At 34.1% G+C, this 25,536-nt stretch overlaps 2 protein-coding genes across 3 annotated transcripts; one reads left to right on the forward strand and one right to left on the reverse strand.

The window, feature by feature from the left end:
• Positions 1–2,093: 2,093 nt before the first annotated feature.
• LOC134719194 (tudor and KH domain-containing protein-like) lies at positions 2,094–21,866 on the reverse strand. Of its 2 annotated transcripts, XM_063582204.1 has the most exons (11): positions 21,786–21,866; positions 16,966–17,110; positions 16,547–16,668; positions 15,690–15,888; positions 15,225–15,364; positions 14,353–14,503; positions 13,882–14,093; positions 10,153–10,325; positions 7,746–7,810; positions 3,576–3,727; positions 2,094–2,742 (listed from the first exon to the last, which is right to left on the reverse strand). In XM_063582204.1, exons 2-11 carry the CDS (start codon positions 17,057–17,059, stop codon positions 2,674–2,676), a joined length of 1,377 nt encoding a protein of 458 aa, XP_063438274.1. In that variant the 5' UTR covers positions 17,060–17,110; positions 21,786–21,866; the 3' UTR covers positions 2,094–2,673. The 2 variants fall into 2 exon arrangements, with proteins under 2 accessions (XP_063438274.1, XP_063438275.1); XM_063582205.1 differs by lacking the exons at positions 2,094–2,742; positions 3,576–3,727; positions 7,746–7,810 and adding an exon at positions 7,885–7,996.
• Positions 21,867–22,097: 231 nt separating this feature from the next.
• On the forward strand, positions 22,098–23,134 carry LOC134719195 (ankyrin repeat domain-containing protein 40-like). Its single transcript, XM_063582206.1, has one exon. It carries the CDS (start codon positions 22,179–22,181, stop codon positions 22,995–22,997), a length of 819 nt encoding a protein of 272 aa, XP_063438276.1. The 5' UTR covers positions 22,098–22,178; the 3' UTR covers positions 22,998–23,134.
• Positions 23,135–25,536: the final 2,402 nt, after the last annotated feature.

Raw genomic sequence — 25,536 nt, forward strand, 5'->3', positions numbered from 1 at the left:
AAAAAAAAAAACCCAAGAGATTCACAATAATTCAGTGGTATACTACTGTTGCCTTTATTTACAAAACAAAATAAGTAAAGACATAAAGACAGGTGTTTAAAATAGCAAGTTTTTTAAAAGAGTTAAATTGCATACCTACCAACTGTTGCTTTTTCTAATGGATAAAAAAACAGTTAATTTTACAATAGCTATAGGCTTGTAAAAGTATGAAGAAGCCAAAAAACAACATTAAAATATATTTGAAGGCCCCCTTGAAGGTTTTGTAGGACTAAAAGAACCATCTTGCATGTAAAACCCCCATGGACATTTTGAAAAGTTGGCAGGTATGAAATTGAATACAGAACATAAAAGTAGAAAAAAATTACATGTCCATGGATTTAACTAGAGGATTCAGAATATCTGACTGAAAGCCAAAAATAAGACATACTTCAACTTCATTAGATAGGACAATACTAACAGAGGGCGCTTGGTAAAGGAATGATATTTTGAAATGATATACATTGTTATACAATCATACAAATACAAAATAGATGTGATATGTGTACATGTTTATCACAATAATATATATTTCCATAGGACAACATGCCCTGTTAGCATATATTATGTGAACCACAAAATTAGTGTCAAAATCATTTGATTGGACAATATAAACAGAGGGCGCTTGAAAAGGGAAGGACATTTAAAAGTGCTATACATTGTTTTACATTTGTACAAATAAAAACTAGATGTGATATGTGTAGATGTTTATCACAATAATATGTATTTGAGGGGGGATAGGAGGGGTCCTGATCCTGAAATCCTGGACTTAAAAAAAAAAAACAGCAATCCCGAGGTCCTGAATTTAAATAAAGTAAATCCTGACATCCCGAAATCCAAAAAAAAAAGGATTCTGGGAACCCGAAAGGGTAATCCCTAAATCCCGAGCTTTAAAACACCCGATCCCTGAGTCCCGATAAAGGTCCTATCCCCCATATATATATTTTCATAGCAAAACATGCCCTGTTAGCATATTATATTAAGTGAACCAAGAAATTAATGTCAAAATCATAATGCCCTAAGTTTTAAGTTCTAGTGACCAAAGTGCATAGTTAACTAACTAAGCTAAAAATTTTATCCTGAGAATATTTTAATTTTACACTATCACATTTCTAGGTTCAGTGAATCATGAAATCAGGGTCAAAATTGGTATATAGCTTTCCAAGTTAACCTCATACTGAACATGAGCCAAGGCTCCATGTTGAAGGCCTTACTTTTACAAATTAGGACTTGGATAGAGAGATGTCTCATTGCACGCATACCACATCTCCTTATTTTTATGTGTATTTACTAAGTTTTAATTTGACCACAACTTAATGGTTAACTACACTGACCAAAATCTTTTACCGATTACAGTACAAACTGACAGATAGATTCACAAATCAGAAAACATAATGCCCTGAGTTTACAACCTTTATCCTTATAAGTCGAATGAAAATGTATGCCTGCTCTGCACGTAACTTAAGTACAACTCTTTTAAATTGAACAAAGTAATACTTATGATTGAGATAATTAAGGCTTAGGGTTAGGGTTGTTTCTTCATTTGGAGCAACAGCAAATTTTGTACAGTAGTAACAAATCATAGGAGGAACCAGGGGGCCCTAGGGGGCCTAGGACCCTTCTTTTGTGGAAAAAAATTGTGATTATATAGGAAATCACTGAAGCGCGACTAGCGAAGACCCCCCTTAAAAAAAGTTCTGGATCTGCCACTGCAAATACACCAAGATCAGAAAACATATCAATTAAGTACTATAGAACATGACTAGGGTTAAATGACTTCATATAATTATTCTACATAAATGGAAGATAATGCAATAATAATGTATGGTTACTGTAAATTCAGAAATTATTGCGAGGTTTTTATTATTGCGAAAAATGCGACAGGGTTATAGTCGCAATAATTTGAACGCGCATTTTGAAATTGTGTATATGAATTAAACAGGACTTTGCATCATATCGCAATAATTAAATTCGCAATGAAGTCAAAAAAGACAAAATCGCAATAATAAATGCACGCAATAATTTCTGAATTTACAGTACTATAAATGATTCAGAAATAGATCTTATCAGAAGTGTTGATTATGTGGATATTAAAACATAACACAAATGTCTTACAGGCAACAGACATACCAAAATGGGGAGGATCAAATTAATGATAATTTCATATCTCAGATGCATACTGTAAACCAATAAATTTTTGAAATTTCACAAGTAGAAATATAATGTGAATAAAAATTGTCTAAAATTTTTTTTTAATTTGAGTTTTTCCATATTTAACTACATCAAGTAAATGTGAAAATCATGAAATCAAATCACAGTGTTGTGTGCTACAAAGGGCTATATGCAAAACAAAGTATCCCTGAAAATAAGTTGGTTTACAGTATATATTTGTATTTGTGTCCTAATTGTTTTATATTACAAGCTTCAAAACAAATTAACTAACATTTGTATCAAAACAGTTATAAACAGTTACATCATCTATGTAAAAACATTTAGCACCAACAACAAAATGCTGTATTAATACTTAAAATCATTTGATGACAATCATATATTTCAGTTAAAATGTTCATAAACATTCTCCTTCGCTACAATTCTCTCCCCTTGTTTGTCTGGCATGATTGGTAGGTTTAATTTCAATCAAGACATTTCTGACTCATCCCACACTGCATATCCACGTTTCACCATTTCTTGAGCAATATTAACATCCTATTAAGAAATTAATGCATAAGTTCAAAGACTCATTGATTGATTCCTGCTTAACATCATGGATTTAATCAGGAAACAGTTTTTATTTTTTGTTTCCGTTTTCATAATATAAGACAAAACTTGCATTTTACCGCTTTGTTCTATTTTTCACCATGTCTTGGTTGGCAGTCACAGTCATCAGATATTTCTTTTAAACTTAATACCCAAATGATGATTGTGGACAAGTAGGGTTAAATTTGTCCTAGTAGTTTCAGATTTTTGTAATGTTAAACAGACAACGGAAAATTGCCATTAATGGGTAATAATTAACTCCAATAAAGAGTCGTTGGACAATTATCTTCATGATGTCAAAATTATAGATCGTGTTTTGCTGAATAATTTTGCTGGATTAATTTTCCTTTCTATTTTATTTGTTAGATTTAAGGCTAAAAATGCAAAAATTGGTTAAAAACATCATCAAAAGGGCAATAACTCTAATAAGGAGTGGCCTGTTGATTTCAATCATGTAAAACTTACAAGTTTTGCTGATCATTTTTGCAATTTTGATATTCTCTTCATCTATTATAATTTTCCATATAGTAGGCGAAAAATGAAACTAAATGGTAAAATTTGTCATTTAAGGGCAATAACTCCTGTAAAAAGTCGTCTGACAGTTTTAACATATACTAGTTATATATAAAGTTGAATTCTTTAATTCATCGTTTTTACGTTATGACGGCTGACATATTGGACCTCGTCTTTTTAGTATTATAGATATATATATATATATATATATTTTTGCCTCAGATTTTCTCTAATAATATCATCTCCTTATTTCTGAGAACATTACATACCTGATCTGTATTAGTGTCCATAAGTTCTAATACTGGTATAATACCACTGGTAGATTGGTGATGGTTTATTTTCTTGGCCATTAAAACTCTCCATTTTGCAGCATAGGTCAACTCATCAAATACCTCTATCGAGTCCTCACTCCATGTGTCACCTGATAAAACAAATTTACAACTCATCAATACTAAGATTTTTAAAGGCAATATTTTTTGGGGAAACTAAAATAAATTTGGCTTGTTCAATAATTTCACATAAAATTTTGGGAAAATATTAACTCAGACTTTTTAATTAAAATATATAGTTTTAAGAAATTTTAACCACACAATTTAAAGGAATAATTTCATTGGATATATAGCAGTTTGACAAACACTAATTTTGATTATTGAAAAGCTTGATGTCTCTATACTAACAGAATTCGGCGTTTTACGTTTCCGCGAAAAAAATATGGCGTTTCCGGAAAAAAAAGTTTACGTTTCCGCAAATAAATATCTTACTTTTCCGGAAAAAAAGTAACTATTCCGCAAATAATTAAGGAATACCTATTGATCGACAGCAAAGCTATACTAAAAAATAAATATGTATTAAGTTAAAGGTCATCATAACATGTAAGTGAAATACACCATTAAAATGTATTAAAACGTAATATGTTCAAAAATATCTTGATATGAGTTCATAAGTCAGTTCTGGCAGAATATTTGAAGCCAACACGTAGTACAATGTCCATAGTAGCACATTCACCGTTTACAAATTTTGTATTTTGTTCAGGAAGGAAGTCCATCTTCTCCTTTTCCACAGTTAAAGTTCTCATCTTTATGTAAGATGTTGTCTTCAGTTTCAATAACACATCGACAAAGACAAATATGGTAGGATGGCTAGCGTGAAACTGCTCGTTCAGGTAGACACGAAAAGACTCGACACCATTCGTTGTTCTCTTTTCCTCGGGGTCAGGAATGATGCCCAAATGGTTGGTGGAAATCGCAATTGCCATCTATATAAAATTCCAATATATAATTGGCAGACCTCATGCATTTATCGTCAGATGGAGCATCGGCAATTCATTCAACAAAGCATTCTTCAATCATGTCAGTTGACAAGTAAGCCGAACCAATGTTTCTCAATGAAGTTTAACTTATCCTTACCCGAGTCGGTAGTTATATCTAGTAAATTGTAGCAATAATGAGATCAGAACATTTTCTTTGTTAAAAAGACAAAATAAATTCAAATCTTTATAATTTACCAGGTAAATTTGCGGAAAAGTAATAAATACAAATTGCGGAAACGTATATTTTAAATTTGCGGAAACGTAGTATTGGGACTTTGAAAAATTAGCGGAAATGCAATACGCCCACAGAATTTGATTGAAACATTAAGCTGATTTTTATAGAGTTAACTCCCTCCTTAGATGTTCTTTGCCCTTTTAAAAAGTGCTCTGAGATTGGTACTTGTGGATGTTAGTGGTAGTTTTTTTATGGGCCAATCTAATCATTTTAGCTATTTCCAACTGATTTTTAAAATCATTTTACACCATGATTCCAAGTACTAGGGATCCATTTATTTTCATGGGTACCAATTTTAATGGATTAGGGAAAACTTGCAAGGTCATGGATATTTGATTTCATGGTTTTGCAAACATCTGCGTACAAGCTAATAGAAAAAAAAATTGTTGAATATATAATTTTGTGGTTCACCAGTACCTACGAAAGCCAAGAAAATTGGTATCCAACAAATAATAATGAATCCACAGTAAGAGAAGCCTAAACCTTGCCAGGTTCTTAAAATGTTTGACCAAATTTGGCAATATTAAGTTACATTTTCATCCTTCAAAATGTGTTGGATAGAAACTAAAATATCAATTTAGACAATCTTGAAATGGTTAACTCTCCTAAGGCATTGTTCTATAGAAATTTCAAAACCTCATTTCAGACAGGGGTGCAGATTATAGAGTATTATAAGAAAGAAATAAGAGAAAAACATGATTTCGCAAGTTTTCCTTACATTCTGCCATGTTTGTTATTAAAAATGTAAAGGTTGCCATTAACTGAGATTTGACATGTAGCTTTATAAACTTCTTTTATAAATAAGCTTTTATACATGTATATACTTCATTTTCTTATAGAATGTCCTGTATACTCTAAGGATAGAGACCTGTTATTTAAAGAATGTAAAAAATTTTACTCCTTGGATATGGTCAATAAATTTATTTGGCTATTAAACTGTGAGTCTATTCATATTTTAAAACAACTTGGCTATTTCTTATCAAAACACCTGCCTTGAGTAAACATTTATAATATAACACTGGGATACTGTAAGCAATATTTAAAATGTCTAACTTTTTAAAGCATACTGTTTTGCTGTTCTGCTTTATTGTATTTGTAATTGTTTGTAACTTTATATTGTAATTTATGTATATATGCACTATGCCCCTTGAGGGTACCTCTTATGGAAATAAAAGATATTCTATTCTATTCTATTCTATTCTATAACATATTTGCAATTTAAGGTCAAGTGACAGTAAATGGGCTATGTCACAGATTTCAGTGAAATTTGGCATACAACTCTGGCTCGATGAACTTCAACTGAAAATCGAAAAAATAATGTATTTATCTCAATTATCATTTGAAATATTACTGTTTGAATTCTTACAAAATGGGTGAACATTTGTATAGAAAGCACATAAAATCGGCGAAAACCCTTCTAAAATTTGTCTTAAAATCGCCAAATCTGTAATTCTACTCCATAGATTTTTCTTAAAAAACTATATGTTGTTGATAGATAAATTCCCGTTATAATGATGCAAAATAAAGATAGGGTCACCGACTTCGTTTTTACGGTATACATCATTCAAAGTTGCGTTCTTTGTGAAAAAATCCAACAAAACGTCGAAATAATCGTAACGTTATCGCGTTGCAGGACGTAAAACGTTGATATTTGACGTTTTTCACTACCAACAAGGTATCAAATTGATTATTAGACAAAAAACGAAGTCGGTGACCCTATGATTATTTTATATCATTAAAACAGAAATTTATGTGTCAACAATATATAGTTTTATAAGAAAAATCTATGGAGTAGAATTATTGATTTGGCGATTTTAAGACAAATTTTAGAAGGTTTTTCGCCGATTTTATGTGCTTTCTATACAAATATTCACCCATATTAAAAGAAATCAATCTGCAATTTTTCAGATAATAAAAGAGATAAATGTATTATTTTTTCGATTTTCAGTTGTAGTTCAACGAGCCAAGGTTGTATGTAAATTTTTAGCAAAATCTGCGACATAGCCCATTTACTGTTCCTTGACCTTAAGAGGGGGGTTCAAGAGGTCCTGATTCTGAAATCCAGCTTAAAAACATGAAGTCCTCATGTCCCAAATTTAAAGAAATTTTAATCCCTCCATCCCAAAATTCAAAAAAAGAATACCCTGATCCCAAATGATCAATCCCGAAAATCTCAAGCTTAATAACACCTGAACCTGACGTCCCAATAAAGGTCCGGCCCCCTCCTTTAAGAGATAACTTTGTTTTTTGTTATGAAAATCTTCTGCTCAAATAAAGCAAGGCTCTATTATATTCTAATGATATGGTTTTAAAGTTTACACTACAACATTTGAAATATCCTGGAAACATGGACTGTGCTATATTTTAAAATTTTGAAAACAGCTATCCCCCATTTCATGTTGTTTCACTTTTAGGCCTTTTTTTTTACTGAACCCTTCGTCTCAGACTTAATATTTTATACATTCTATAACTTCCACTTAGCTGTCAGATAGATATGTACCAATATAATTAAGATTTACTGTAAATTCAGAAATTATTGTGTGCATTTATTACTACGATTTTGTCATTCTAGACTAAAATGCAGTCTGCACCAAAAACTTTTTCAACTACTAGTCGGGAGACCAATATTCTGACATTTTTTTATAGGTCCAAACAAAATTTTGCCAAAACTTTTTAGTCTGAATGAAATTTTACTAGTCTGATGCAGCAGACTATTGGCTAACAGTGCAGACTGAAATTAAATGTGATTTTAACTTTTGCGACATTGAAAAAAATCCTGTTTACTTCATATAAAAAACTTCAAAATGCAAATTTAAATTATTGAGATTAGAATCCTGTTGCTTCTTTTCACAATAATAAAAACATTGCAATAATTTCTGAATTTACAGTACTCACCAACAGGTTTGACATGAGCCAGATTACACTCTATAGCTTGGAATGGCAAGGCCTCAAATTCAGATCTGAAAGAACAAAACTAAGATTACACTCTATAGCTTGGAATGGCAAGGCCTCAAATTCAGATCTGAAAGAACAAAACTAAGATTACACTCTATAGCTTGGAATGGCAAGGCCTCAAATTCAGATCTGAAAGAACAAAACTAAGATTACACTCTATAGCTTGGAATGGCAAGGCCTCAAATTCAGATCTGAAAGAACAAAACTAAGATTACACTCTATAGCTTGGAATGGCAATGCCTCAAATTCAGATCTGAAAGAACAAAACTAAGATTACACTCTATAGCTTGGAATGGCAAGGCCTCAAGTTCAGATCTGAAAGAACAAAAATATTATACGCTATGGTATCTGTGCAAAATTTGACTACTGGTGATGGCCATAGCAAGTAAGTAAGTAAGTAATAATTTATTAAAGTGACATGTGTATCACAACATACATTTATACAATTATATACATAGCAATTTGATATTTACACCCGGCCCATTAGACCTATATGTCACTTTAGCAATATAATATCATATCCGAAAAGGTAAAATTTTACAAAATAAAAATACAGAATTAGACTTAAGTTTTTTTTTTCTATGAATGAAAGCTGAATTAACAAATTTTGCAGTTCGAATTTGATAGTATTTCAATAAATGGATAAGTTTTTTGTTATTGTCACTAAAAATGTCTAATGGGGCCATAGGTAGAAACCTTTGTCTAACTTTGTCATAACATGGACAGTTTAACATATAATGTTTTTCATCTTCAACCTCTTGCTTTTCACACAGTACACAAATTCGGTCTTGTAGCACTTCGTTACGGAACCTTGCAAGTAACAATGATCAATATCATTGAACAAGGGGAGATAATGACTATAATAATTATTCATATTTATTCAATGCTTCAATGAGTCCACAGATAAATATCTCATTAAGTTATGGTTACCGAAGTAGTCTACATGCTGTTGCAAATATAAAAGTTGCCTCTATTTTTTTTTAAATTAAAAAAAGTAGACAGACAGGCTCATTTTTCATTTCAAACTCTATATAAATGATTGTGACTAAGATTTGTTCAAATCAAAAAAAAGGAAAAAAAATATTTAAAAAGTTTACAGACAATAGATAATAAACAAGAATGGGTCCCAAGTACATGGATGCCCCATCCACACTATTATTTCCCATGTTCATTGGAACTTGAAAATCAGATAAAATCTCTAATTTGGCATTAAAATTAGAAAGATCATTACATAAGGAACATGATTTAATTTCAAGTTGATTGGACTTCAACTTCATCAAAAACTTTAACCTGAAGCAGGACAGACTGACAGAAGAACGGACGTACAGAACAGAAAACATGCCCATAAATGGTGTAAAAAAAAGACACAAAGGGAATGGAAGGACAGTTTTTAATGAATTTGACAGAGTTTTGTCCTAAAAAACACAAGATTAACAAGACAAAAACAAAGTAACTGCAGACACAGGGAATGAGTTTAGCTGTTTTGATAGTTTGCAATATTCAACAAGAAGATTATCTAAACTGAACAGATGTACTTTTATTTGTATCCATCTGATGAGTTAAGCTTTTTTCAAGTGATTTTTATAGCTGGTTCTTATGTTGAACTGTTTCACCACTGTCCCAGGTTAGGGGGAGGGTTGGGATCCCGCTAACATTTTTAACCCTGTTTGTGTCTGCCCCAAGGCAGGAGCTTGTAATGAAGTGGTTGTCGTGTGTGGCTGAGTAACATAATTATTTGTTTGTCGTTCACTTTCTTGTACATTAATAAGGTTGTTAGTTCAGTTCTCTGGTTTGCATTGATTTACATTTGTAATTCCAGGGCCTTATATATCTGATTATCGGACCACAGATAAATTATCACGTTGTGATTGGTTAAAAACCTTCATGTGGTGACCCCCTATGAGACCGTATGGGGTTAGTCAGTTTCATATGGGGTTCATGACACGTTAATGGCGCAGTCATCTATTAATGTTGTTCTGTTTCATTGTTTATTCTCAACAAAACGCCGCAGAAAAAGTCCAGCGTCTGATAAATTCGTTATACGGTTAACTACTGACCCCCTACGGATCCACAGAGGGTGAATAAAATTCATAGGTGACTCGGTCTCCGGCCTCACCCCCTATGGATTTTACTAACCCTCTATGGATCCGTAAAGGGGTCAGTAGCAAACCATATAACTTGTAATATGCAGTATGGGCTTTGCTCATTGTTGAAGGTTGTATGGTAACCTATAGTTGTTAATTTCAGTGTCATTTGGTCTTCTGTTGTCTCATGGCAATCATACCACATCTTCTATTGTATATGTTCAATGCTTAGATAAATAAAATTGGAAGTCATATCTATTTACCTCAGTCTTCGAACCTTGTTGAAGGGGAGATAACCACTGTCTCCATAATCAACATACAACAGATCTAAAGTGTCTCCCTCTACCCCCATCACCTTGGCTCTATACCATGAGGTATCATTCTCAAATGGTGCAGCTACCAGATCTCCTGTTGATGGGTTTGATACATCGTAACCCTGTAAAATAAAGGCTTTTAAATAACGTGACTCTGTAAGATAAACACCACTTAACATCGTCAGCCTGTAAGATAAAGGCTCTTAAATAACATGACTCTGTAAGATAAATACCACTTAACATCATAACCCTGTAAAATAAAGGCTTTTAAATAACATGACTCTGTAAGATAAATACCACTTAACATCATAACCCTGTAAAATAAAGGCTTTTAAATAACGTGACTCTGTAAGATAAATACCACTTAACATCATAACCCTGTAAAATAAAGGCTTTTAAATAACATGACTCTGTAAGATAAATACCACTTAACATCATAACCCTGTAAAATAAAGGCTTTTAAATAACGTGACTCTGTAAGATAAATACCACTTAACATCATAACCCTGTAAAATAAAGGCTTTTAAATAACATGACTCTGTAAGATAAATACCACTTAACATCATAACCCTGTAAAATAAAGGCTTTTAAATAACATGACTCTGTAAGATAAATACCACTTAACATCATAACCCTGTAAAATAAAGGCTTTTAAATAACATGACTCTGTAAGATAAATACCACTTAACATCATAACCCTGTAAAATAAAGGCTCTTAAATAACGTGACTCTGTAAGATAAACACCACTTAACATCGTAACCCTGTAAAATAAAGGCTCACGATTATAAAACACAACACTGTAAGATAAATACCACTTAACATCGTAACCCTGTAAAATAAAGGCTATTATTATCCCTGTAAAATAAAGGCTGTTAAACAACGCAACTCTTTAGGATAAACACCACTTAACATCGTAACCCTGTAAAATAAAGGCTGTTAAACAACGCAACTCTTTAGGATAAACACCACTTAACATCGTAACCCTGTAAAATAAAGGCTGTTAAACAACGCAACTCTTTAGGATAAACACCACTTAACATCGTAACCCTGTAAAATAAAGGCTATTATTATCCCTGTAAAATAAAGGCTGTTAAACAACGCAACTCTTTAGGATAAACACCACTTAACATCGTAACCCTGTAAAATAAAGGCTGTTAAACAACGCAACTCTTTAGGATAAACACCACTTAACATCGTAACCCTGTAAAATAAAGGCTGTTAAACAACGCAACTCTTTAGGATAAACACCACTTAACATCGTAACCCTGTAAAATAAAGGCTGTTAAACAACGCAACTCTTTAGGATAAACACCACTTAACATCGTAACCCTGTAAAATAAAGGCTATTATTATCCCTGTAAAATAAAGGCTGTTAAACAACGCAACTCTTTAGGATAAACACCACTTAACATCGTAACCCTGTAAAATAAAGGCTGTTAAACAACGCAACTCTTTAGGATAAACACCACTTAACATCGTAACCCTGTAAAATAAAGGCTGTTAAACAACGCAACTCTTTAGGATAAACACCACTTAACATCGTTAGACTGAGTCTCAGTCTGAATGATAAATGCTATCAAACATAGTAACCCTGCTATTAAACATTATAACCATGAAAAGTACATGCTATTAAACATATTACATTGTCAAAACAAGAAATAACAAACCACTGAACTCTTGCTTACTAAATAATGGGTTATCAGAGAGTCTTAAAATTGATAACACTCAAGAAAAATGCAAAGAAATACATCTGATTCTCATTATCTTGGAAGTCAGCCTTACTAGAGAATTTTTTTATATACCTAAATGTAGTTAAATTCAAACAAATACAAGAAATTTGCCAGACCAAGGGACACAACCTTTACTTAGATTGGTAAGGCTAAAATATATCCAGATAGATATGGATAGAGGTTTGATAGTTTGGTCCGAGATAAATGTATCTTTTTGGCATTGCACAAGTCATGTCTTCTTTGACTGTTAATGACGTTAAAATACTAAATCCCTGGGATGTGTTTTATTTGATTTTAGTCTCTGATGCATGATTTTTTATTATTAATTGGTTTTGGCTTTTAAATAGCTGTCAGTAACTGCGAGTTCTCTCAAATCGTATTTTCTTGTTAATTCAACCTGTTGATACTGTTTATAATGCTTTGTTTGTTATTTTTTATTTATATGGATCTTGTCTGTACACTAGCATGACTAGCTTTGATTATTTGTAATATCTTCAATTTTTCACTTATTCTTACTACATTTGTATAAACTTCAAGATTATAATTATTTTTTTAAAACCGTTTTTTTTTCTAAAGTGAATATTGATTGGTTAAATATTTCTCAGTCATGTCCTGCCATGGCTTTGTTTGAATTTGTTTGTTAGCTTTTTGGTAATGAATGTTTGTCTGTAATATTTAATTAACTGTGCATTTGTATTCAGATATCGCAGATCAAATTTATTCGTTCATTGTGTAATCATACGTATTTTGATTGAGTTTAGTCTGCCAATTGATATTTTATCGTGTGTTTTTCTATGTTGTGATGTTATGCTATTGTTTCAGAAAAAGGGAGAAGGTTTGGATCCATTAAAACGTTTAATCCCCCTGCAAATGTTTGCACCTGTCCTAAGTCAGGAATCTGATGTACAGTAGTTGTTGTTTGTTTATGTAATATATACGTGTTTCTCGTTTTGTTTATATAGATTAGACCGTTGGTTTTCCTGTTTGAATGGTTTTACACTAGTAATTTTGGGGCCCTTTATAGCTTGTTGTTGTGTGAGCCAAGGCACTGTGTTGAAGGCCGTACTTTAACCTATAATGGTTTACTTTTTAAATTGTTATTTGGATGTAGAGTTGTCTCATTGGCTCTCACACCACATCTTCCTATATCTATCTATATGAATTTATATTTTATTATAATAATAAAAAATATTAAAAGCTGTTTTGTCTCTTTGTTATTTCTTTGTTCTGTACAAAAACAATTTTTCATGTGGTTTTTAGCTTAGAAATTAATTTCTGACATTTGTAGGAGGTATAAAATTTTGATATTCAATCCAATAGGTAGAACGATCCTTAGGGCTATTCCATTAAAATGTATGCGGGAGGGTAGGAAGGGAAGTTTAATTATTGAATGTGGGTCATGAGTCTTTTTTCAGTATGCATCTATTACCATTATGCAAAATTATTTTAAAAAAAGTTCTTGGTTTCAGGGATATTTTGAAAGTCCCTTCCTATCCTCCATATACATTATAATGGAATAGCCCTTAGCAAACCTGTGGCATTTCTGAGGTATAAAATGAATTCTAATGCAACAACGTTTGTAACGTTCATTTTGATTGGATAATGTCACTTTCTTACATGGCATCAATTGACAATTGATGCTATGGGACCTACGCGCAAGCGCAGACGGCATACGACAGATTTTAAATACATGTTTTAACGTTGTTTTCTGTCAGTTTCATTAGAATGGAGATAACAATATTGTATTTTAAGCTCCGACGGCATCAATTGGGGATTTGATGGTCGCAAATACCCGTTTACTGTCTCCGCTAAGGCGTCGCCAGTAAACTTAATTTGCGACCATCAAATCCCCAATTGATGCCGTCGGAGCTTAAAATACAATACAGTTATCTCCTAAGTATTCCTTTCCTAGACCCTATGTACTTATGACTGACATCATTTACAAACCTGTGGCATTTCTGAGGTATAAAATGAAGTGATTCTATCTACTAGGTTATCTAGTTCCACTGACATCGAAGATAAAACCTGGACCCAGAACAGTCCTGGGTTAGCCACAGCGGACACATAGACCTCAATATAGTCCCTGCCTGCGGGCCATCCTCTTACTGCTGGGTGGACCTGTGGGAGTTCAGTGGGCTCTGGGACTCCATTGGCTTGATCTGAAAAACAATTTAAGGTCTAGTTAGCTTTATTTGTCAAAACTCTAAATTTCAATGATTTAAACTGTTTAAATCAGTTTTTATATTCTAATTTTTAACACATATCAATACAGCTAACTTGTTAAAACAGCTAACATCTAAGTTATTTGATCTATCATCTATCGTGTAGAGTCTCATTGGCAATAATTACTTATTTCTTTATGAGAACCTTGAAAAAACTGGGAGTGAAAAACATAAAATATCTCTTCTACCGTATTACCATGGTTACTAGAAGACATGTCTGTCCTTCCTTCCGTCTGCTTGTCTTGTACGTGTTGTTTTGGTTTTAGTCTTTGTTCTCTATTGGCCTCCATTACAGCTTTCTTGGCTCTGAATAATTCCTCATCATCTATCTTTTCTTGTATCATAGACTGGAATAGAGTTAATTGTATGCTTTAGAGTTATCTCCCTTTAACAGAACATTGACTGATTTTAAAAAAATTATGAAGAGTAGACTACATCTGGAAAGTTGTCTGTGCTTTACAATAAATACATCTCTTTTTTCTGATGAAATACCATTACATTTCTCTGTTGAATTAATAAATAGTCTTGAACCAGGGCAAATATTTTTCTGAATCTTAACTCACCTGTTTCCCCTTCTTAACTCATCTTTATAGCAAGCTCTATATTTTCTTTAGTACCAGAAATATGTCACTTTTATTTTTTTAATTCCTGTTTTCCAAACTTAACTTAACTACAGTATATGGCAAACTCTTTTTTTCTTAGGTACCAGTAATAAGTAACTATTTTTCCAAATCCCTGTTTCCACTTCTTTGCTCATCTTAGCCAGCTCTATTTTCGTTGGTACCAATAATGTGTGACTATTTGTCTGAATCCCTGTTTCCCCTTAACTCAAATTAGCTCTGTTATCTTTAGTACCAATAATAGGTCACTATTTTACTGAATCTCTGTTTCCTCTTGTTTACTTACTGTAGCTAGCTCTATGTTTTCTTTAATACCAATAATAGGTAACTATTTTCTGAATCCCTGTTTCCCCTTCTTAACTCATCTTTATAGCAAGCTCTATATTTTCTTTGGTACCAGTAATAGGTCACTATTTTTCTGAATCCCTGTTTTCCCTTTTTAACTCACCTTAGCCAGCTCTATGTTTTCTTTAGTACCAGTAATGGTAACAGTTCTCTCAGATTCTCTATAATCATCACATGTTCTGTCAACGTAAACTTTGGCTTTAGAAGTTCGTGACATCTGACGAATAGTGTCCCCATTTCTACCTGTTAAAGATTTATCACACATTTATTATTTTCATTCAAGAATTGTTAAATAAAACTAAATGCACAATATCTATTTGTCAGTTGTTTATCATTTGTTCTATGATTTCGTAACTTTTGATTTTGTTACTTTTTACGGACTTCCCGTTTTTGAATTTGTCTTGATATTTTTGTTATATTTTTTCTTCTTCTAGAAGATGAATAGGGTATGCAGCATTTATACATTCAAACACCTTGTGACAGATATTCTATATACCTATAATTTTGATGAGACTCTTCCAAGAGATCACAATTTGTTCAGAAACAATAACTATCAAGTTTAATTTACCTATAATTCTGCCAAGACATTTTCCCGGAACCACCATTTCTTCAGTAACAATAACAGGAAGTTCTCCAATGATTTTTCTGATCATATTTTCTGCCATCTGAGCAGCTTCAGGTGTCCCTCTGATAACAACTCCCCTTTCTTCCTGAGAATCTCTCTTGTTATCTGTGAAATTAACTCTGGCTCCAGATATCTGTTGAATCTATAAAATAGAAATTAACTTTGGCTCAAGACACCTGCTGAATCTATAAATAGAAATTAACTCTGGCTCCAGAGACCTGTTGAATCTATAAATAGAAATTAACTCTGGCTCCAGATATCTGTTGTCAGAATCTATAAATAGAAATTAACTCTGGCTCCAGACATGAATTAATTTGGAATAGCAAATTACAGCAAAAAGAAATACTATGTTAGTTTAAACAAATTTATTAAAAGTGGATAGGAAAACAAGTTATTGCAACTTATATTAATCCCTTTCCACTTTGCCAGTGCGAGTGCTGCCTTGTAGTGGCATTAGCCTGTACTTTTTCGAAATCTACCAGGGTGTCTTTTAAGTGCAAGAGATATGGCTTATTCTTAACATGAGTCAACCATTTAATGTCTCCTTCGACAGACTATCATCGTTCTTCAAGCCATACAGAAGTATGATGTCAAGGGAGAGCCAAAAATTCAGTCCCTTAAACTATTCCGGGAGCGGATATCAAACAAGGAACCTTTGTGTTAGTAGACTGATGCACTAACCACTTCACCAAGGCTATCATAATACTATCAAATCTGAAAAAAAACCAACATTCTCTGGTTAATTAGTTAAATTAGGTAAATAAATGAGATAATATCATGAATATGTATATAATGTGTACCTCCTTAATCATAGCTCCCTGTCTACCAATAACAGCTCCTACAGCTTTCGGTGGAACTTTTACATCAATAACTGTTTGTCGAGAGGTGGCCATCTTTTCTGCAGTTTCTTCTTCTTCATCGTCTTCAATGAGATAAAAAAAAAATAGGTTTGCTTGTTTGTAAAGTATTCAAAACTAAACAAAGGGGATATAATTAACAATGACTAATAAAACAAACAAAAATAAAGAATCACAAGATAAAAAATAGAAAAGAAGCCATGGGGTATAAAGGAAAACTTAAGTTTCAGAGGAGAAGTTTCAAAAACAGATAATAGACTGTAACAAAGTATAACAAAGAATGGCCCTATGGCCACTGAGGTGGAAAACATATGATGGCCTTATGGACACTGAGGTGGCGAAAAAGATAAAAATTATCATACCATCGTCTGCACTGCTTAATAACCAGTAACCTAGTAGTAATGTAGTAGGTGCACCAATCAGAAGAAGTAGTTTATTCCTTGTCGTCAATTCCATTTTCAGTAGCTGGTTGATGCTAAGTAAGTATGGTAAGTCTTAACATTTTTTCTGAAAATAAAAAAAAATAACTAAAAGGCGGCTCTTCTTTCATGTCATACTTTTAAATAGTAAAGTTATAATTCAAGGAACAAAAATTTGGTAAGTTAAAATTGTGTGGTCTTCTAGTGAATATATATGTATATACACAAAAAAATAATATTTCCACAATCATGTGCACTAAGGCTCATAATATAATTTATTTTTTTGCAGAAATCAGTAAATATCAAATGAATTTATAAGGCAGTTGCTATTTGTCCGGCTAGCCGGACGAATAGTACCAGGACTATTTGTCCGGCCAATACAATGCGCATGTCACTATAATATTAGTGTGTGCGTGTAATATTATCTTCAGCAGCACCAGGGGGTAACACATGTTTGTAATCTTAAGTGTTAGGGCCTAATCTTGTTACTAGTAATTGATTTTTTTTCTTCATACTAGTATATATATAGTCCAATGTGGATAAACAATACATCGAAAAAAAATCATAAAATATGCTATATTTTTAATATAAGAAGAGAGAAGAAATTACTTGTAAAACAAATTTGGGTAGTGTTTGACTCGTGCATTTTAAGCACTGATTTTAAGTAAGCGTAAAGGATTTTGTCTAGCTGAAAAAGGTACAAAATTATTATGTCTGTAGCTGTCATAGAGAATTATCAACCCCTTGCAATAAAGTTATCCATATTTTGAATGAAAGGTGAGAGATTTTTCTATAATGCCCCCCTACTGAACAAGTAGTGCCGAGAAGGTGTGTGTGTAGGTGGGTTCATCCTATCACCACACCCTTCTACAGCTACAGCTCATCATGTTATGCCTCATCATATTCATGTCTCTGATGTCTTGCGGACAACTCCTTAAGATCACAAATACTGTAGACCATCATGAATATCCTCAATTCACCATTATTAACAGGAATAATATACCAGACCATCAGATTATCCTGGCAAACTTCAGATCACATATAACTCTTAAAAATAAAAATGGATTTTCATATGAAACACATGGAAAACAAACATATCATCTTGCATATTTATCCATGCTACTAATCATGGCAAACGATATAAACCTAAATCCAGGTCCAGACACAACATTATTTCTATGCGGAACCTGTGACGAACCTGTTACATGGGAAGACAAAGGTATCATGTGTGATACTTGTAACCAGTGGTACCATACCACCTGTCAATCAGTTAGCTCTCGAACATACAACATCTTAGTAGAGGACAGTGCAATAGCTTGGGACTGCCTTATCTGTGACTATCCTAATTACAGCTCAGTTTGCTTTGACATAGTATTATCTACTTCAAATTCATTTAGTATTTTATCAGATACATCTCTCCAGAGTCCACTTCCATCTGACTGTATCAAACCTATTCACGCATCAACACCAGACAGAAAGAAGCAGGATAAAAGTCCAAAAAGTGTACCTACTACAACCCTAAAACATCAAATGAGGAAAGCATTGAAGAACTTGGGCGAAGTCTTGAAAAAGTAAACGCTACAAAGAATGCCTTTATAATTGTTGGTGGCGACTTTAACCTCCCTGGCTGGAACTGGATAACAAGAACCCTGAAACCAGAATCAACATGTCAGAAAAACCACTACAAGTTTGGCGACATTCTTGACGACAATGGACTTGTTCAACTAGTGGAGGAACCAACAAGAGGCCCTAACACGCTAGACCTAGTGATTACGAACAATCCAACACGCTTCACACGCACCAAAGTTATACCTGGGGTTTCAGACCACGACATTGTCTTCAGCGAAATAGACACCAAGCCTTTAACTAGAAAACAAAAACCACGGAACATCCCCTTATACAGGAAGGCAAACTGGGAAACCATCAAAGAGGAAATGATCCAAACCCACGAAAAGATCAGAAATCTAGCCTCAAATGGAAGTTCAGCGGAAGAACTCTGGTTATTATTCAAAACCCAGGTCAACCAAAGTGTAATAAACCATATCCCGCACAAGATAGCAAAACAGAAAGATAGCTCCCTTGGCTAACACCAAATGTACGTAAACTAATACGCCGCCGTGACAGACTATACAAAAGAAAGAAAAAGTCAGCAGATCCTAAGATAACATCCAAATTCAAAGAAGCCAGGCAAAAAGTACAGAAAGAACTACGTTGTGCATATTGGAAGTATATAGAAAACATAGTAACACCTCAAGACGAAACCCAACAACACAGCAATATGAAACGCTTCTGGACTTATATTAAACATATGAAGACTGATAGCAGCGGCGTGACACCACTACGTAGTGACGGAGTACTACACTCGCATCCTGTGGACCAAGCTACAATTCTGAATAAGCAGTTTCAGTCTGCATTCTCCTCCAAGGAAACATATAGTCCAGAAAAATTCAAATCTCGCTGTAACATGCCAGGTCAATACCCTTCTGCTGAGGATCTAATTATTACAGAAAATGGAGTACTGAAACTACTTACAAAAATAAATCCAAATAAAGCTTCAGGACCAGACAATCTAAAACCAAGAATACTAAAAGAACTTGCAACTGAGATAGCCCCAATTCTAACTATCATCTTTACAACATCACTTAATACTGGGGAAGTACCATCTGACTGGAAGAACGCCAACGTAAGTCCAGTCTTCAAGAAAGGAGAGAGATACAAGGCAGAGAATTATCGACCAATATCTCTGACATGCATCTGCTGTAAACTCATGGAACACATAATAACTAGTCATATTATGAAACATGCAGATCTCCACAACATTCTATATCCATTACAACACGGATTTCGTAGCAAAAGATCATGCGAAACCCAGCTGATTGAATTTGTGGATGATATCACCAACAACATGAGCGCAGGTAAGCAAACAGATGTACTCATTATGGACTTTTCAAAAGCTTTTGATAAGGTTGGTCACAGTCTCCTGATGCATAAGCTGGAACACTATGGTATCCGAGGAAATGTGAATAAGTGGATTGCTAGCTTCCTGTCTAATCGAACCCAGGCAGTAGTTGCGGATGGAGAAAGTTCATCTCATATTGATGTAGAGTCAGGAGTACCCCAAGGATCAGTACTTGGGCCTTCACTATTCCTGTTCTACATTAACGACATGCCAGATGGAATTAAATCTACAGTCCGACTATTCGCAGATGACACAATAGCATACCTCACGATATCATCAGACAAAGATGCACACGATTTACAGCTAGATCTGGATAAACTCGGAATATGGGAATCAAAATGGAAAATGTCATTCCACCCTGACAAATGCAATGTACTTACCATCAGCAGGAAAAACAAAACAATTGCAACATCATACAGCCTACATGGTCAAATTCTTGAGTCAGTCAGTAGTGCAAAATACCTAGGCTGCACATTTACATCCGATCTCAGATGGAATGATCATGTTAATAACATATGTAACAAGGCAAATCGAACAATTGGTTTCCTAAAAAGAAACTTAAATATAGGATCAACTACAGTGAAGGAGAATGCATATAAAACATTAGTACGTCCAATTGTAGAATATGCCAGTCCGGTATGGGATCCATATCTTAAGACAGAGACTGACAGACTTGAAATGGTACAAAGAAGAGGAGCTCGCTACGTATCCAACAAACATCATAACCACTCCAGCGTTAATCTGATGCTACAACATCTCAAATGGACATCACTTGATCAAAGAAGGAAAGAAGCGAGACTCACAATGCTATTCAAAATAGAAAACAACAAAGTGGCCATATCAAAGGAAGGTCGTCTAATACCACCGAAAAGACTGTCACGAAACATGCATGACAAATCCTTCCAAGTACCAGCAGCATCCTGTGACTATAGAAAACATTCATTCTTCCCAAGAACCATCCGGGATTGGAACGCTCTTCCCCCTGGGGTCGTATCAGCTCCGTCAGTCGAGGCCTTCAAAGCCTCGATGACAAAGCTGAATTAAATTTCAAAATTTTTGGGGGGAGGGGGGTGGTCTAATATGCGCACCAAACCATGGCAGTATAATCAGTTCGTTGATTGTGGCCATTATCTGGCAGAAACAGAAAAAAGAAATACTGTTCTGCTTTGAATAGATATAGGAAGATGTGGTGTGAGTGCCAATGAGACAACTCTCCATCCAAATAACAATTTAAAAATTAAACCATTATAGGTTAAAGTACGGCCTACTTGCAAGATTCATTTTTGGAATAAAACTATAAGCTAACTTTCATTCAGTTAGACACGCAAAATTGTAAAGGCCTTTCTCAACTACTCTTGCTTTGAACATATTTTCCATCATAGCTGAAGCGAGTCGAAAAATTTTGAAAAACCGATCAATTATCTTTTATTTCCCATTTTTCTTTTGATTTCAATTTTTTTAGAGTCACTGTTATAAGTCTACATATCATTCTTGGAAGTTCATACTATCGTATTCCATTGTCAAATTCCGAAAACTGCAAAACATATCACAAATATTGATATCACCGTCTTAAAAATTTAATATCAGTGATCAGATTACACGCGCCTCCTTGGTGCTACTGAAGATAATATTACACCCGCGTCCGAACGCACTTGATATGACATGCGCATTTGCATGGCCGGACAAATAGCCCTGGCACTATTCGTCCGAAATTATAAGGACTGCTTCCTCTTTGACATGTTTATGCCTCATGTTTAATTATGATCTGTTAATATTAGGTATACATTAAACTAAATAAGCTTACAAAATACAAACAATTATCAGCTCCCCAGGGTAGTCAAATTGAAACTGAAACTAGAGAAAGCATGGGACTTCCGGTTTTGAGGATGAATAAAGGGGGGAGTTCTTGAAAAAAATTGTCTACCTAAAATATTCGTAAGAACAAGTTTAAATACAACAATAAATAATTTAGAACATCAAGGATATCTAAAATCAAAGCGTTTCAGCTTTTTACGCTTGAAATGTCACTTTTTTTTAGTTTTACAATTACGGAAACTAAACCCGTTTTAGTTTTCAATTTATTTATGAATTAACAACATCCTTGTTGTGATTTTTGCAATTCGCTAAACTCGTTAGAGCAGAAAATATTTGATCACTACGCTCATTTTCTTTGTCCAATTATTTTCTCTGACGAGGCATGACTGCAACAAGTGAAAACGACGAATCATTTAGAGAAGCAGCGTGCAATGGTGACAAAGACTCATTAAAAAAACTCTTGGAGACATTCTCTATCGATGTCAATTCTCAGAATCCTGTAAACGGGTGGTCTGCGCTACACTGGGGTTGTAAAAGAAATCACAAAGGTGTCGTAGAGTTCCTTTTACAAAAAGGTGCAAATAAAGACTTACTTACAGCAAAAGGGGAAAAGCCTGTAGATTTAACAACAAGTGAGGACTTATTTAATCTGCTTGGTGGTTCAGGAAATCGCATAGCTATCCTAAAAAAAGACGAGGCAAGCTTTACACCGAATTATCTATCAAATCCAGTTTTTCCATATACACAACCAGTGGCAGATCTAGAGAGTACCAATCAGAACGGAGTTGACTCAGTTCATACTCATCAAAAAAGTATAGAAGTGAAAAATACAGCACCAATTATTCATACTCAACAAAAAACTACAGCACCAACCATGCAAGGTTTAAATGAGAATGAACTGGTTCTGAAAATAAGAGTTGCTTATTTAGATGATCGAGATTTTATTGAGGTCGAAATGGATAAATCAAATTTGACATATGAATCGCTAAAATCAGTTCTGTGTAAAGAATTAGGAGTCGAACGAAGATTGATAAACAAGATCAGAAAACTACCCAATACAATTTTAAGGAAAGACAAAGATGTTCAACGATTATGTGATTTTCAGGAACTTGAAGTAGTTCTTACAAATAAAGTTCCACCAGCAGGGGCAGGGATGAGAGGATTAGCAGCTCCAATCAAAAATCAAGAGGTTCTTTATTGACAGTTGTGACATTTACTAGCATGACTAGTAACAGTTTTATCTATTTCTAGATGTAAATGTCTATTTAATTTTGTAATTTACACAAGAGGGAATAAATTATTATTATGAAATTATACGCATCATGATCATGATATGTTATGGTATACGTAGTAAACATGGTAAACAGGTTTTCAATGTACCTACAGACATGACGGATATATATACAATTTATGATTTTGAAAATATAGCAAGTCTCACATGCTTTTTGTCCTTAATGTCATGCTCAAGTAGCAAATAAAATTTAGAAATTTTAAATTTTTCTTCGTTTTATCATCGTTATTGTTTAAGGCCAAAATTAAAAATATGTTTGTTTCCCCTCCCCCACCCGGTTACAAATAAGCCCCCGGGTCAAAAAATTATTTACCACAAAAAAATCAAAATTATTTTTTTCCTGAAAATAATTTGTTTCCATTTTTGGAAAGTGCTTGAAAGCAAAAGGATTGATACTCTAAATAAATACACTCAAATTGAGCACAAACAACTGATAAGTGGCCTTGACTGGACAAGTCAAACAATTCATGTGACCATCATGGCATGCTATGACAATCACATCCAGTTAAAAAAAAAAAGAACCTGCCTTCCTGGTCTGTTTACAAAGGGTAGACCCAGGGGAGGGGAAACAGACATTCTTTTAAATGTGGCCTAATATTACTATTTCCAATCTACTTTATACATGTTTTATGCAAATTGTCTTGTGGTTATACATGTCATAGGATGCTTATGTTAAGGATATATGTTTGTACATCATTTTGGTCTCTTTGGGGTTGTCCCATTGGCAATCATTCATTGTTTGTACCACATAGGTACATAGGGGGAGGGTTGAGATCTCACAAACATGTTTAACCCCGCCGCATTTTTGCGCCTGTCCCAAGTCAGGAGCCTCTTGCCTTTGTTAGTCTTGTATTATTTTAATTTTAGTTTCTTGTGTACAATTTTGAAATTGTATGGGGTTCATTATCACTGAACTAGTGTATATTTGTTTAGGGGCCAGCTGAAGGACGCCTCCGGGTGCGTGAATTTCTCGCTACATTGAAGACCTGTTGGTGACCTTCTGCTGTTGTTTTTTTATTTGGTCGGGTTGTTGTCTCTTTGACACATTCCCCATTTCCATTCTCAATTAAATGTTTGTACCACATCTCCTTTTTTTATATGTTTGATGGTCGATGGTACATCATGTACATGTATAATCAAACCATGATTTTTAAAATTGTGTCCCTCAGCCATATCAGCCAAGCATGTGTGATAAAGGAATATGACTGAGAGCAAAGATGCTTCAGCTTAGGTATATGAAAATGTAGTCTGATGAATTACATAATAGAAAAGAAAGGATATGGAATATCAATGCTTCACACAAAATCTGAACAGCGAAGTACAAATAAAAGAAAGGAACACAATTTAATGTTGTTATACATTCCAAAGTCATAGTGAGGTCTTCAACATTGAGCAAAAATGTACATTATTTTGAACATGTTTTTTTCATGTAAATGTTAAGTTCCTTGTGAACTTATCCTGTCGAGTGGGATGTTGTGGGTTGTCTTGTGGTAACATAATCATGTCGAGTGGGATGTTGTGGGTTGTCTTGTGGTAACATAATCCTGTCAAGTGGGATGTTGTGGATTGTCTTGTGGTAACATAATCTTGTCAAGTGGGATGTTGTGGATTGTCTTGTGGTAACATAATCTTGTCCAGTGGGATGTTGTGGATTGTCTTGTGGTAACATAATCATGTCGAGTGGGATGTTGTGGGTTGTCTTGTGGTAACATACTCATGTCGAGTGGGATGTTGTGGATTGTCTTGTGGTAACATAATCCTGTCGAGTGGGATGTTGTGGATTGTCTTGTGGTAACATAATCTTGTCCAGTGGGATGTTGTGGGTTGTCATGTGGTAACATAATCCTGTCGAGTGGGATGTAGTGGGTTGTCTTGTGGTAACATAATCCTGTCAAGTGGGATGTTGTAGGTTGTCTTGTGGTAACATAATCCTGTCAAGTGGGATGTTGTAGGTTGTCTTGTGGTAACATAATCCTGTCAAGTGGGATGTTGTAGGTTGTCTTGTGGTAACATAATCCTGTCAAGTGGGATGTTGTGTGTTGTCTTGTGGTAACATTATCATGTCAAGTGGGATGTTGTGGGTTGTCTTGTGGTAACATAATCCTGTCGAGTGGGATGTTGTGTGTTGTCTTGTGGTAACATAATCCTGTCAAGTGGGATGTTGTGGGTTGTCTTGTGGTAACATAATCCTGTCAAGTGGGATGTTGTGGGTTATCTTGTGGTAACATAATCCTGTCAAGTGGGATGTTGTGTGTTGTCTTGTGGTAACATTATCCTGTCAAGTGGGATGTTGTGTGTTGTCTTGTGGTAACATAATCCTGTCAAGTGGGATGTTGTGGGTTGTCATGTGGTAACATAATCCTGTCAAGTGGGATGTTGTGGGTTGTCATGTGGTAACATAATCCTGTCGAGTGGGATGTTGTGTGTTGTCTTGTGGTAACATAATCCT

Source organism: Mytilus trossulus, chromosome 5 (assembly GCF_036588685.1).
Source record: "Mytilus trossulus isolate FHL-02 chromosome 5, PNRI_Mtr1.1.1.hap1, whole genome shotgun sequence".
Taxonomy (NCBI): Eukaryota; Metazoa; Mollusca; class Bivalvia; order Mytilida; family Mytilidae; genus Mytilus; species Mytilus trossulus.